General features: G+C 31.4%; 1 protein-coding gene across 1 annotated transcript; it reads right to left on the bottom strand.

Annotated features, from left to right (window-relative positions):
• Positions 1–7,615: 7,615 nt before the first annotated feature.
• Positions 7,616–10,710, bottom strand: LOC134280733 (fibroleukin-like; the record flags this gene model as incomplete). Its single annotated transcript, XM_062763193.1, has 5 exons — positions 7,616–7,756; positions 7,901–8,163; positions 9,882–10,049; positions 10,404–10,500; positions 10,666–10,710. Coding segments are annotated over 4 exons (573 nt in total), but the record flags the coding sequence as incomplete, so codon positions are not given.
• Between the last annotated feature and the right edge of the window lie 4,906 nt (positions 10,711–15,616).

Raw genomic sequence — 15,616 nt, 5'->3', positions numbered from 1 at the left:
AAAAATTGATGAACACACATTACAACTGTTTACCTCAGTGGAGAAAATACAATCTAGCAAAATGTGTATCAAATTATATCTATCTTTTAAAATGTTTATAATTCATGATTTAATAACAGATTTTCTAATAGGTGTTGCAATGCAGCTTGAAATCAATTTAGATCCAAGGGCAGACCGCTCCACCTGAGGAAAACACCAAGAGAATAACAGCTATTTAGTATGCAGTGTAGAAATGATTTTTTTCTACAAGTTAAATACAATGAGATTTTCATTTATACAATGTTTTCAAAATAGATAGTTAGTACATATTTTAAACCCACAAAGCTATTGCTCCAGATGTGTATCCCTTCTCGTGCAGATATTGATTGATGTAGACTGGCAAGCTTTTTAAAAAGATGTTACTTGTGTCTAATTTCATGTCACAAAAGGTAAAAGGCTTTTATGAGACAAGAAGAATAACTCTTCATGATTTATCTCGTCAGGTTTTACTTCAAGAGTTTTTCATAACTTTATTTTTAAGATAATTTGCTGTTTTGATTTCAGTAAAACTATCAGTTATTCAAATCGGATATCTAAAATAAATTTCAGTCAAAAGAATTCATACGCACTATTTGTGAACCGAAAAATACATATATGCCTATAAATTAAAGAAAGTCAAAACTAGAACAAAACCTTTACTTTTCCTCTCTATATGACACATTGACAAATTATCATGTTTACACAAAAATAGCTCTGCTATTATTTCTACTTTCAAAGAGAGTTGCTGAAATTGTTTCCTGGGTTTAATTATTTATTTAAAGAAATACCCAATGCATTCATTTCAAGCTAATGTCAAGAGGCCTTCCGATTGTAGCAACATTCCTGTTGAGTTGGACTGTTACAGGTAAAACATATTAAAAATCACCTTTGTAATAATGAAAAGGTTAAACAAAAAGGGGGGAGGTTATTTACTTTAAATTATTTGAAAATTGGTAATAGATCTTTTTTCTGAAGGAAATATGACGATATTACTCCTTTTGGCGTTTCTTTTAAATATGCTCAGTTTTAAGCCATTTTGGTAAGAAAAATTGTCTTATCGTCTACACCGAAATAAAAATATAAGGAATGAATCTTATTTTAACACATGTTTTACTATATAACATTTTTTAATCCTAAGGTATATCTACGTTATACATGTAGTGCATTATATAAATGAAACCTCACTCCTTTAGCGTTATCATTGACATTTTAGTATATTTACAATGACTTGGTGATGTGAATTGAAGTACATGAGATTTTATATAATTTGAAAACATGAAATTGTACGACTGGGAACATCTTAAAGATAAAAGCATAATCTGTTAGATGACGAATATACCCTTGTATTATTTATATCATTTGACAGTTTTGATCGCCATTATTCGGAACCTTTGACATGTTCCCCTAGCATGGGATATCCGGAACAGAGGTTTGATATTCTCCCCGGGATTTGTCAATATGAGTGGGCTATGTTTCTCTTTCCACAAAGGACCGACGTCCATGTTGAATTCCACTGACTTCTGTCACCAGCAGGGGGCGCACATGGTCGTCCTAGACTCGGAGGAGAAAGAAAAAGTACTCACCAGATATATTGAAAGTAGGAGAAAAGGGGTGGATCTTGATTTTAGAATAAGCTAACGAAAATTTTAATTTGTTAATTTCTTACTGCCAGAGTCTAGGAATCCCCCCTTCATTTGTTTGGTTTCGATGTTGAACAAAATAAATTAGGAGAACATATTTTACAATAATTGAATTAATTCTCTTCACTTGTTTGGTAATCTTTGTAATCCTGGCAATTTACAGCAGAACTCCATGCTGTTTTAGTTTTTTCCTATATATGTGGATATTAGCCTAATTTTCTATATATCATATAGTTGTATACGTTGTGCCTTACACTGTAAAAAACAAACCTTGTAGTTCTGATAATAAACTGGAACCTTTAATTGAATGTGACCTATTTAATCTAGTAAAATGTAAATTTTGTCAGTTTGTGGATAATTTATCAAAAAAAAATTAATAAAAATGGTAAAGTTTACGTAGAGACAAAGATCGATCAGGTACTAGGATATAGCTTTTCTCACAATGAATAAGATACGATTTGATAAAAATTTTCCTCTCAAATAAAGTAATTCCCCGTTGTTGTTTTTTTTTTTTCGATATCGAGCGTCGGCATGTGCATTCCTCTTTGAAAAACAGCCATATCAGAAGGATACCGAGATAACAAGCATTATTCAATATCCAGAAAACAAAACAAAATTGGAGCATAGCAAACACGGACCTACGAAACTTAATGGATGGGATCAGGTGCCATGAAATAACCAGATAAAAAAACAAAAAATAAAATTTTTAAAATTGTTTCTTATAGATAAAATATTGCAGTTGCTCATTTGAAAATGATAAGCAAATTATTTCAGGTTAAAATGCATTTTCCACCTATTGGAATTAGTGCATTATATCTTCAAATGGGGATTCTATTTTTTTTTTTTTTAAATTGCCATTTTTGGGGGTGGGGATGGGGAGTGGGGGTTAAAACTTTTTTAAAACTGGGCAGGCATTTTTTTAAATTGAAGACATCAGAAACACATATATAAATCCCAAGGCATTTCTTTTAAATTGATTCATCAGAAACACATATATAAATCCCATTGTGCAAGAAAGCTTCAGATATAATAATCTGGTTTTTTAAATAATTTTTTAAATTTTATAAATGATAATATATTTATAAGCTTATACTCACTTGATCTGTAAAAGGGCATAGATTGATAGACACTTTGAACGTTTGTTATACAAAATAACAATAATTGTTTTTAACAATACATGTAATCTTGATGTTGTAAAAAAAAACCAAGTTAATACATTTTATATTAGGTAAAAATACTATGCTTGCAAAGTAAGGACAATATTCTTAATTCATTTCTTCTCTTTCCAAATTGTGCATATTTCATCAAGCATGGTGTAAAATGTTAACTAGAGGTACTGTGAGCAATGAGCTCACTAAATGATACCCCCCGCCTCCCATATGAATATAATGGCAGTGTCCATGTTTCGCTCTGGAAAATCAAAAATATATGTCAGATCAAAAAGTAAAATAGGAGGTGCACAATAGCAATATGTAATTAAAAATCTGTGAAAGTTTCATTAAATTTCCTTAAGCGGTATGAGAGGAGTTGCGGATAAGAGATGGGTACCTCAAAGCGCAACAGAAGGACGGACGGACGGAAATACCGATTACTATATACCCTCCCACTTTTCAAGCGGGGGTTACCTGTATATATGTAAACACATTCCTAATGCAAAGGTATGTAAGGCAAAATGAAAATTGCATTGTTTAGATTTTTCACCGTACATTTTACAGATGCGAAATATATCATATTTTCACGAGACTGAGTCTAATTATTTCTTCCCTAGGGATTTTGAAAATTGTTTATTGTTATATTATTATTATTATTATTTTATTAATTTATAAAGCGCAAAATCACATATAATTTCTATGCGCTGTACAATGGTTTTGCTAATATTTAAAAACAATATGAATTAATAAAACCTATAAATCTGTTATGGAAAGTAAATAATCGATAAAACAAAGGGACCTTAAAATTTAAGATTTTTTTACGTAGCAAGGCAAAATAAAATGAAAATAAAAACTGTTATGTACACAGGAAAGTATTCTGAAGTTGATATACGAGAGGGTAATGCGTGAAATGCTGAAAAAATTCATAGCATATTCACGTTGAACAAGAGTGTTTTTTTTTTTCAAAGCCCATGTGCATCTAAATTTGCCACTTTCACGGCATTGTTCCACAGTTGTGCATCCTAATGTGCTTATGTCTTGCACCATATTTGTTCGATGATTTCTTTACTATTACTTTCCATTTGTCAGAATGACTTTCCTTTGTGGCTGATAAGTAGGGCATAACTCTCTCATATATGTTAGAGACTTGTGCATTTTCAGCACTTTAAACACGACACGTTGTTTGAAAGGCAGCCATGCAGTTGTTGAAGTACTGGCGTGATATGTTGTCTTAGGTTTTTGTGAGACAACGCCACAGCATTGTTCTGAGCCACTTGTAATCAGTGCATGGTTCGAAAAGCAGAAGGGCATTGTATAGTCGATATTACGACTGTTGCATTTGACCTTTGTTTTTTCACCTTGGAGACTTTTTGAAATATATCAAATGGACTTGACTTGCGTTTCCATTGATAAGGTGGCATTAACCTTTATAACAGAAGATTGGATGTCACTATTTTCACCAATTTGTATGAATTTTTAACACGGTTCTGGTTAAGCGCCAATCACCATTATCTCGGTTTTTGCATCAACAGTTTGATTTGTTTACAGCCATCCAGGTTCGGACACTCGCTAACACTCTTCAAACCTTGATTTGTTCCGTACGCCTGACATTGTTTTTAACACTCAGACGGTTGTACAATTGGGTATTTGCAAATCCATGACGGCTAATGTCATACTGATTGATTCTCCTGAGTGGTAGGACGTAAACCAGGAAGAGGAGGGGACATACTATGGACAGTGGCACATCTTCATACACACTGCTTTGATATTTATTTGAGTGCATACAATAACAAAAATGCCGTTTAAGTCAAATTTCTCTCCAGTAAGAATCAATAAATTAAAAAAAGCATGATACCTTCATAGTACTCAAAAATTTTTATCTAGGATGGCTATTTTGAAATTTGATAAAAAGTTTTTGAGATGACCATTTTTGTGCAACAACACTACCTTGCTGAATTTGAGACTGGTCTATATTTAGTCCTGACTTTTTTAGACGTAAAAAAAACTGCATATCAGCTTATTTGGAAAGATATATTGTTTTAGGACAGTGTAAAAATTTTTTTTTCCGATTTCAATGGGGTTCATCTCAAATGTTGTTAAATTTTATAATTGAACCCTTTGGGAAAATGTTCGAAAAACGCCAAATAATTACATTTTTTCATATTTTTTGTACTTCTGCCCTAGAGATTTCTTTTTAATTTAAGAAGATGGAAGGTGTAAGAGTCACAAAATTGTGAAATGTAGAAAAAAATGACCATCTAGCTTGATCTAGGAATTAACTACTAAGTTTATTTTTTTCAAAGCCCAATACATCTAAATTTGCCACTTTACGGTATGAATACACATTAAATATCACATCTTTGTGACAAGAGCTTTCTATTGAAACCAACAATTTAAACATTTTGACCTTAGACATTACGCATTTACAAGAAAACTTTAACTGACCATAACTTTTGAATTGTAAGGTTTAGGTCTTTCAAACTTCACTTATGTAGTCATTGTTAGAAGAACTTTTATTTGATAACAACACTTTTAACACTTTGACTTTGACCTTGGTTTTTTGACCTACTTTTTACAAACAAATCGGAGTTTGTCCTACCTTTAAAGACGCTTACCTTGGCCGTAACCTTTGAACAGGTGGTGTCTAAGTTTTCTAAGTCATATTTGTATTTTTTTTTGGAAAGGCCTTAGTTTATGTACCAACATATTTTACCTGCATTTGAGAAACCTTAACCTTCACAATGTTGCCATACGGGGGCATCAGTGTTTTACAAACACATCTTGTTATTGCATGCTGTTGTTTCTTGGGAGGATTTAAGACGTAAACCCCATACACCTGGGTATATACGTAAACAATTCATTCATAACATGCTTTCATATTTATCAAATGCATACAATAACAAAAATATTTTTGTCAAATTTCTCAACAATGCAATTAATTAAAAAATTGATACTCGTTAATCAAAAATTATGTAGATTATATTTAAACACCTTTGATAAAAAGTTATTTAGATTTTTTTTTTTAGCTTTCTACAAATCTGATTTTAAAATTTAAATAAAAAAAACTGCATATTAAATCTGGAAAATATATTTCTGCAGTGTATCAATTTTTTTTATTTCTAATTTCACCCATAAACATTATATTTCTTTGTTATTCAAATTGAAATGAAATTTGGTCTAAGTTTGCTCATGCTCGTTAGAAAATATTCTATTGTTACATATACCACGACGCAAAAAGGAGAATGCATTCCCTTCAAATGTCAATTGAATTTGGATACAGCAGATCAAATTATATATTTTTTTAGAGCATGCAGGATGTAAAACAACAACTCATATTGTATCGGCGGTGTTTCAAATTTGAGGATGATATAATTTTTTCTTGTCCTTTTCTGCAGAAGTTGATCTCAACGGTTCATTTGCATTTCGTGCCAATGTTTTGACATTTGACGACAATGAAAGACTCATTTTTGATAATTGGACACCAGTGACGTATCAGAACTGGAATCCTAACGATGAGGGCGAGACAGCAGTTGACCCAATCTTTGGCCTCCTTTTGACTTATCATAACGACGGCAGGTGGCGCTGGGTGACTGAGAGAAACTACACGTACTATACAGGAGAAGACGGACTAAAACTCCCCTTTATTTGTGAGGATTCTCCATTTTATTTGGAGCATGAAGAGTGTTCTGTTACATAATGATTCATTCTCTCTAAATTAAAATAAACATTTGCTACCATTATTTTTTGTTATATAATTTCATTAAGCATGGTGTATAAAGTTCTAAATCATTAAATGGAGTATTCTTAAGTTAACGTCGGATCGTATATTCGTCTCCTCGGAAGTCATCTAGATTTATCCTCGGATCGTATATTCCTCTCCTTGGAAGAGATTTAGATTTATCTTCGGATTGTATATTCGTCTCCTCGGAAGAGATCTAGGTTTATCCTCATGTTTTAAATAAACTATGAATAGCATGTACACAAAGACATACAGTGCATTATATTGTTTCGTTATTTTCCCAAGGAAACTGACTGGGATCTCCTCCCACCAAACAAACAAACAAACATTTTAGCACAAAGTGTTTTTTTTTTTAATTTCTATCCGTAATCCAAAAAATAAGGGGCAAATATATTTTCCAAGGACGGTCGGTCCAGTTGTCCGTTTGTTTGTTTTTTTTTCCTAAATTTATCTGTAAGTGGTTAATCAATTAGCCCTGACTACAGCCTTTAACTTGTTTGAGCTATGAATTTCATATTTCACAGTTTTTTTTTCTTTTTTTTTACGATCAATTTTGAATTTGGAATTTTAGCCTTGGTCATATGAACTATGGCTTTAAAGGTCAAGTATAATATTTTTGTGAAAATTCATAATTATTCATTACTGTCAGCCTCTGGAGCAATATCAATGAGAGTCTGAGGTTTGTTTAATTTTTTGTCACCAATTTCCATCACTTATAGTCGTTTAAACTAGGGATGGCAATCGATTGCAGAATTGCTAATCGGTTAACCGCAAAACGTTCCGACCGATTAACCGGTTAGTCGTATCAAGATATACATTTTGACATTTTCTTTTTATATACACAAAAATGACAAATGAAATTAAATGGCTGAAATCACAGTAAAGAGTATTGCATGTGTCGGATTAGACAGGTTTCAATGAAACAGGTTTAACAATAAATCAATCTACATCCTAGGTATCCGTCCAGTTATCTCCACTTATCAGTGTTTGGAAAAAAGAACGAAATATTTCTATTTTCAAATTTAATACAACACATATAAAGTACATCTTTTACTTGATACATTCAGTATCGCTTTACAGTGCAGTTCAATCCCCCTTCTTTTACAGTTTGTTACTTGATGTTAAATGTTTAAAAAAAGAACTCAGCGATAAAAAATGATTTAAAATCGTCTCTTGAGGGTTTCCGTAATCCATGGATGATCTTTCGTCTGTTAAAAAAAAATTATTAAAACTTCACAGATACATGTATAATAGCATATTTTTGTATTTAAAAAAAACAAAACATTTATAACTGAAATTTTCACAGTAATACAAAAAAAAACTGTGTTATATTAAGATTTAATGATGTTTACCTAGCGACGCCTGATCATCATGAGAGTTTCTTTTATCTGTGTACTATCATTCACTGTAGGATACCATGGGTTGTACCAGGACTCTGGGGACCACTGACCGTTAAGGAAGGCATAGGTACACCAGTTAAACCACCAGCCTCCTCTACGGTAACTGTCAGCAGCACAGTGACCATCACTAAATCTGTCATTGTCTCTGTTTGGGGTACTAAAGTACATCCCAGACAGATCTAGGAAAGGATTACCTGTATCTAACATGGAGTCTCCTGTAAAATTAAATAAAAGGAATCACATAGATAATGAATTTATATATATTTTTAATCTAATTGTCAATAATAATACTAAGGCACATCTAATATAGACAGCTTTATTACATTTTTTCATTGAATAAAAATGATCTCATGTCACAGTGTCAAAGGATATCAAAATGATATCCTGTCACAGTGTGACGAATATCAGAAGTGCGGGAAAACTCTCGATTTCCTTTCTCATAACGAAGATTGCTGTAAAAATAACTTCCTTGACCTTATATAAGATAGATGGAAATAAATAAACCATTCTGACAGCGAATAAAAGTGTAAAAATTATCAAAAATATGTTGTCAAATTCATGTTTACAGTGTTTTCACCTCTCTTAGCTATGACGTCTCAACCGCTGAATTATGACGTCACGAGTCCATGAATGTATAACAAAAAAGACAGAGGCAAACGAAAAATCAAAGATTTTTTTTTAAATGTAATAAACAGAAAATTCAATGTTTTGTAGTTGAATATGGAATTTATTTCACTCGTCAGACAGGATTTTTTGATATTTTCACTCGTGCTTCGCACTCGTGAAAATATCAAAAATCCTGTCCCACTGGTGAAATAAATTCCATATTCAACTACAAAACATTGAATATCCTCTATTTATGTGATGGAAAGAGTGATAATATTTATTTAGTTTAGTCCTTGAATCCCCGGTGTCTATCATACTGGCACCTGCAGATTTAGAAAAACAATTCATAACAGAGATATTAATTATTAATTTACATCACATTAATTTTAATAATGAAGTACGTCTGAGATACGCAGTTTAAAGTGTTGTTTCTTGTAAAGAGAGATAAAAATAATACAAGACGAAAAACCTGCGAAATTCACATAGCATCCTTTCTAGTGTAACAATAAACAACAGACGTGTTACACTTTTTAAGCATGGTATTATTGGGGGGGGGGGGATAAAGGTCACTGGAAATTAAAGAAAGCATCACAAAATGAAATATTAGTATTTTTCCGAGACCGTGTCTCTAAACAGTTATAACATGCAATACTAAGTAAATCATTAAAAACGAGATAAAATATGGTGCATCTGTGAATGTTATAAGATGATAAATTTCCTATTGAATAAATGTGAATGTGAAACGCAATGAGGTCTTTTGAGTTTGACTTTTTAAGCTTTTTTAATTTGAATATTTATCCGATCAAAATTTTTTTATCATCAAATTTTTGCAAACCTTAAGACATTTTAGATTAATGACGCACTGTAAAGTTCCTACTCCGTAGTAGTAAAAAATGTGAATCATTGAAAATCAGACTTACATGCTCTGTAAACTTTTTTCCGTATCAGTTAAAATGTGAATTATCAAAAATTATCAGGAAACCCAAGCTGAATAACAATGTTGAACAAATGTAATTATTGGATTTATTTGTTTGAAAAACTTAACATAATTGTCCTTGTACATAAATTGAATAATTAGAAATTTTATCTACTTGACAATAACAAATTCAATATCTGCTGAATATATGAATTGTATCTGCAAATGAAACTCTGAAATATTAAACATGTTTTTTTAGAGTGGAATAAAAAATGTATACAGAATATCAGAAAAAAACACATCTTTCTTTTTTTTTCAAAAACTTTATAATCTTTCAATACAGAAAAGTATTATTATGATGCTATACGTTATTTGAACCTAATTTTAAGAATTTAACATAAATACACAGACCTAATGTTCCATTGGCGGGTCCTGCAAGAAAGAGTTGATATTTTCCTGCTTCTTTGGAGATAGAGAATCTGTCGTACATTTCATAGAGCGTTGTACCATTCTGGAGAGTGATTGATACATAAAGGGATGATGAGTTTTCTTTTGTTAATTGATGGATTATGTCATTTCCTGTATAAAGATATATATGATTTCATCTGAAAAGTTCATCGAGTACAATTAATTCTTTTAAAATCTATATGAATCTACCGTAATGAAAAATCAAATTATTTTCCATAGCTGTAGACAATTTTGATAAATTTGATCTCATTAGAACATGTCGCTAAATGATTTTCTTCTTTTCTGTTTTTTATTATTTGAAATATCAATTAAACACGATATCTGAATATCATAGAACACACATTACCTAGTCTTAACTTTAGATCTTTATTACGCATTATAATTTTTTACTTGCCACAAGATTTTTTTTTATCATAAAACTTTGAAGGAATAAAAAGTTCTTATTTGAAACCGATTTACACTTACCAATCCAGACGTTCTGTTCTGGTGAACCAAAGCCATTCTTATAATCCGTCCAGTTCCTGTCAAAGGTCACGGATCCATCTAAGCGTTTCTGAATTGCCTTTGAAAATTAACATGCGTAACAATTCAATTCATTGCTTCGAACAATCATGCGATCCATAGGTTATGATATTAACTACAATACAATCCTACAATCCTTAAAACCACCAAAACAAGGTGTGTTATATTAAGTACTTTTAATTATAAAATAAAAAAAACCCCCTACCGTCCATCCACCGTCCATCGTGGTCATGTCGCAGTAGACACTTATTGAAATGGTTAATGTTCTGTAGGGGTATATATCATACACCCCTGTGATGGTTTGTCCATTTTCTCGAAGATCCTTGCAATCTTTGGGCATGCTAGAAAAATCTAAAAAAAAAAAAAAAAAAATACAAGAAACTTGATAAAAAAAAATCGTGTCCCCTCGAGAAGGACCTAAAAAAACCAAAGAAGCTAAAAGAATGAAATTTGAAAAAAAAATACATACCGTTATCCGAGTAGTATCTCCAACCGGCCTCATCAGACAACCCAGATGTCAGACTTTCCTTGTGGGTACGACATTTCCTCGTTTGTGAGTTAAAGCCAAAGAAGCTGCATTCCCTTTGACAGATTGTGGCGCACTCGATCAAGGAATGAGCATTGTGTTCCCCGAAAAGTTCATAGTTTGATTTCTTATCATTAAATTCGAGTTTCGCTGTATATTTCTTAGAAATAAAGGTAGCTTTAGATAAAGCTAAGAAGCCTACTATTAATGTGATAACCCACTGATTGTTCATTTTTTTTGTTGCGTCAAAATCTGCCGCGTTCTCGTGAATCTGTGAAATTCTGCTAAATGGTCTTTCAACAGCCAGATATATATATCGTACCATAATCAATGTCTGAAAAGCGATTGGCTAACTGTTACGTATTCTATATTTCACTATTGTTTAAGTATCGATTTTATCGAAGTTCATATGAATTGTTATGAATTTTCATAAACGTATTTTTTTTAAATTGCAATTTAAAATTTAACAATGAAAGGTGTTCTGTTTTTGATTTAGTTAATGCCTGTTATGTTATGATGTTGTACAATGTTTTTGCGTTAGCTATCTTTTAAATATGTAAGATGGATTGTGAGTTTTCAGAATTAAATCCTTAAGAAAAAAGCCAGGGTTTTTGCAGGGATCGTGTGACCAAAAGAGAATCATATACTATGGATTGTTTTTTTTTTTTTTGATAAATTATACATTATAAATTATACACAGTCTTTAAGATACAGATTAATCTCATATGTATTATAGAATATAATGAAATAAATACATAACACGTATGAAGTTATTGGATAAATGCTATATATATAAAATCAACAAGAAAACTGTGATGTATCCATCAGTTGTAAAAACATAAAGTAAACAATTCCTGGAAATAATACCCCATTCCTACGACGAAAATTTGCTCATGTTTAAAAATTTACATCGAAGTAAATCTACATAGGTAAGTAAAAGTTAATTTGCTATGCGTTCAGACGAGAGTTATGTACAGTAAGTTAATCCTCACATATTGATAAAGATTGTAGTAAGTTTCAACATGAGGAAAGCTTTTGATAAACAGTTTCTAAAAATGTGTGTCGAATTTAATGAATTGTTTATCAAACTTCAATCCAAATTTGTTTGGTGTGTTTTTATTCCTAAGGGAAACAGACGTTCATGGAAAAATTAAATGTTCTAAACATTAAAGGAAATGCAGCTAAAATATTATTTATCCTCTTTCTATCCATCAAGAATCTTGAGTGGGTTTCTCATGAATATTTCAAATGCATTTAAATGGGTACTCAGTTGGGAAGTATTTCCGCCATGAGTCTTAAAAACATCTAGTTTAATTATCACACAAATGAGTCTTAAACACATCTAGTTTAATTACCATACAAATCAGATCCGGTTTTGTTTGACTGTATCATTTATTTATGGAATACTACGTTTGAAAATGTCCGTTTACTCTCATAAAGGATAAAATTATTAAGTTATTGACAACTTTATTTCTTTTACATTGAGATTGCTTTTACCTACAAAATCACTAAGTTATTCAGCATACCATAGTTAGATTTTTATGGAGTTTTTGGTCAACATAAAGTCTTTCATATAGCATTGAATTTCTGGTTTATAAACGTATTTGTCTTTTTCAAAGGTCTACCTCTTAAAAGAACAGTTAATTATTCTTGTTAAAAAAAACCATAATTTTGATTGAAAGTTAAATAGAGGCAAGAGGACGCAGAAGTTGAGTGGTTTCCAAAGTTTTCTTAATTCTGCTGGAAATTCGTAAATTTTAAGATGGTTTTCACTTCTGAAAAACTGATCACAAGCTTACATTTCTGTGACTTTTATGTATAAGATGCATCTTATAAGAGGGTTGTTCGGAAAGTTCATGGACTAGCACCATAAAAATAAAATTGCTTAAGAAAGGAGTATATCAATGAATTATCTAACGTTGAATTAGCATCATCTTTTTTTATTCGTAAAATAGACTATACGTCACTAATCATATTTTTAAAAAAATTATTGTTGATGTCTTATTGCAATGGGATGTCCAGGCAGAACAGACACAAAGATTACGTTTTTTTCTTACATAAATGTAACTGAGAAAAAAAAAACAATTATATGAAATCCTGTCGTTTAAAATTGCCAATAATTCACTTATGCGATTATACAATATTACACCTTAAAAATTGCAAATTTAGCACCAATTTGTAAGTCTTTAGAGTTTCATAGTAAACTTGATTTGAAATATCCAAATGAGTCGACATGGGTGGTTTTCTTTTTCTAACATGCTATAAAGTTTCATTCCCATGGGAAAAAAAAAACTGGCATAGACCTGGGGAATATTTAAGTATGCCATTGACCAAAAATACATTCAAAGTGCTTGTTTTAATGACATTTAAAGTCATAAACTTTTTTTACCAAGTATATTTGTTAGTTTCTACATACATAGTTTAATTAAAATTCAATTCAAAAAACGGGGGGGGGGGGGGGGGGGGGGCAATATGCTTCTTTTGGCGCTATAGTACATTTAATATGACCTTTTTGAACTGAAATTTGTGTGTAATTAAAAAACAAATCTTCGACGTTTTCCCTCAAATATTTTTATCCAATTAATGCATGAAACAAAATGAACACTAAGTCTGTTTTTAAAAAAAAAACACTTTAAAATCATTACTAAGAAAAAGTTTTAAATTGCTTCGCATATTCAATTATTTGACCTTTCTGCACTAACAGATGTGGTTTTTCTGGCATTGAAAATTTAATAAGCAAGAAAATAATGTTAAAGTCTTAAACTTTTTCTGAATTTAATCAAATAGGTTGAAGTTGTCTTGAATATTTAGAAAAGAACATTAAAAGCGGGGGTATATGATGTAAATTTTTAGATATTACTAAAAAAGTGTCAATTTTACGTAAAATTGACTCAATTTTTCCCGATATTTTCAGAATATATTTACTATATTTGTGACATTTTGTTGAAAGAATTCATTAGAAATAATTTAATAGATATTTCAGATCCAACATAACACATTTCACTGCAAAAAAAACAGCTTTGTGTCCAACCAGCAATGGAAAAATGGGAATCCAAAATTAAAAGCACTGTTATAGTTCAAAGGGGAAAACCTGATCAGTTTCGTCAAAAAAATCTTCCGCCACAAAATATGTCCCTAGCTAAAGTCTACTTGAATGGGATTTAATCGCTTACATTATGAAATATTTTGTTGATGAACACAGAGAATTTTTTTTAACGGTTTACATATTTCTGAAATTACAGTCCGTCGGATGGAACCTTAAAAAGTTCCCTTTATGTCAAGGTTAACAACTACATGTATTCTGCATGCAACAGATAAAAAATTGCCGCCGATAATGGCTGGAATCTTGCCGACTCGGCGTTTAGCAAAAATCAGTCAATCAATGATAAACTGTTTTACATGATATGCTATTTTCTCCTTCATTTTTCTAAATTATGTGTAATAGAAATTTATTGGAAAGACGATCTGGTACAGTTTATTTGGAAGTGGGGGGAGGGGGTTGATAATGTAAGGCGCATAGTGGTTAATATAATTTATCCGTCCAATTACAACCAAGCGAGGATAATGTGGAGGAAAAGAGGGTGTATATGAACTCGCTATTTGAAGGTGAAGTGGCTGCAGTAAAAGCGGTTTTAGGGGTGGGGGGATCCTAATAAAATGAGCTAACTTTAGTCTGGTATAACACCATGTTTGATTTCACGTCATCACGATATATATACAATTCGATGTGATTTTTTTTTAGATAATTTAACTTAAGAATAATATTATTGTAGCATTAATTTATTTGTGATTTTATTAGCTGCATGAATTGAAGGCTTTATGATAACACCTGACTTGTTTATTGAAGGCTTGAAGATTACACACGATTTGTTTACTGAAGGCTTTAAGATTACATCCGACTTGTTAACTGAAGGCCTTAACATTACACCTAACTTGTTTAGTGAAGGCTTTAAAATTACATCCGACTTGTTAACTGAAGGCTTTAATATTACATCCGACTTGTTTACTGTAGGGTTTAACATAACACCCGACTTGTTTACTGAAGGATTTAAAATTACACCCGACTTGTTTACTGAAGGCTTTAATATTACACTTGACTTGTTTACTTAGAGCTTTAAGATAAAACCTGACTTGATTATTGAAGGTTTTAATATTACACCCTACTTTTTTATCTGGTTAAATACCGTATATTGTATCCGTCCAATTACAACCAAGCGAGAATGATGTGGAGGAAAAGAGGGTGTATATGAACTCGCTATTTGAAGGTGAAGTGGCTGCAGTAGAAACGGTTTTAGAGGTAGGGGGATCCTAATAAAATGAGCTAACTTTAGTCTGGTATAACACCATGTTTGATTTCACGTCATCACGATATATATACAATTTGATGTGATTTTTTTTATAATTTAACTTAAGAATAATATTATTGTAGCATTATTTTATTGTGATTTTATTAGCTGCATGATTCATATATTTTCTGTAAGAAAATAAGGTATTTCTGAGATCAAATTCGAATCCCGATCTCATTGGTTCCCTTTCCTTTATATGATGATTACGTAAAATCAAACGCAGTGTGTGAAATAACCTGCATGCTTTGAGGATACAGGCTTTACCATAAGTAAAGGGAGCATAG

Source organism: Saccostrea cucullata, unplaced genomic scaffold (genome assembly GCF_032062105.1).
Source record: "Saccostrea cucullata isolate Sc308-1 unplaced genomic scaffold, CSIRO_AGI_Scuc_v1 ctg5712, whole genome shotgun sequence".
Taxonomy (NCBI): Eukaryota; Metazoa; Mollusca; class Bivalvia; order Ostreida; family Ostreidae; genus Saccostrea; species Saccostrea cuccullata.
This window is presented reverse-complemented; position numbering and strand designations above follow the sequence as displayed.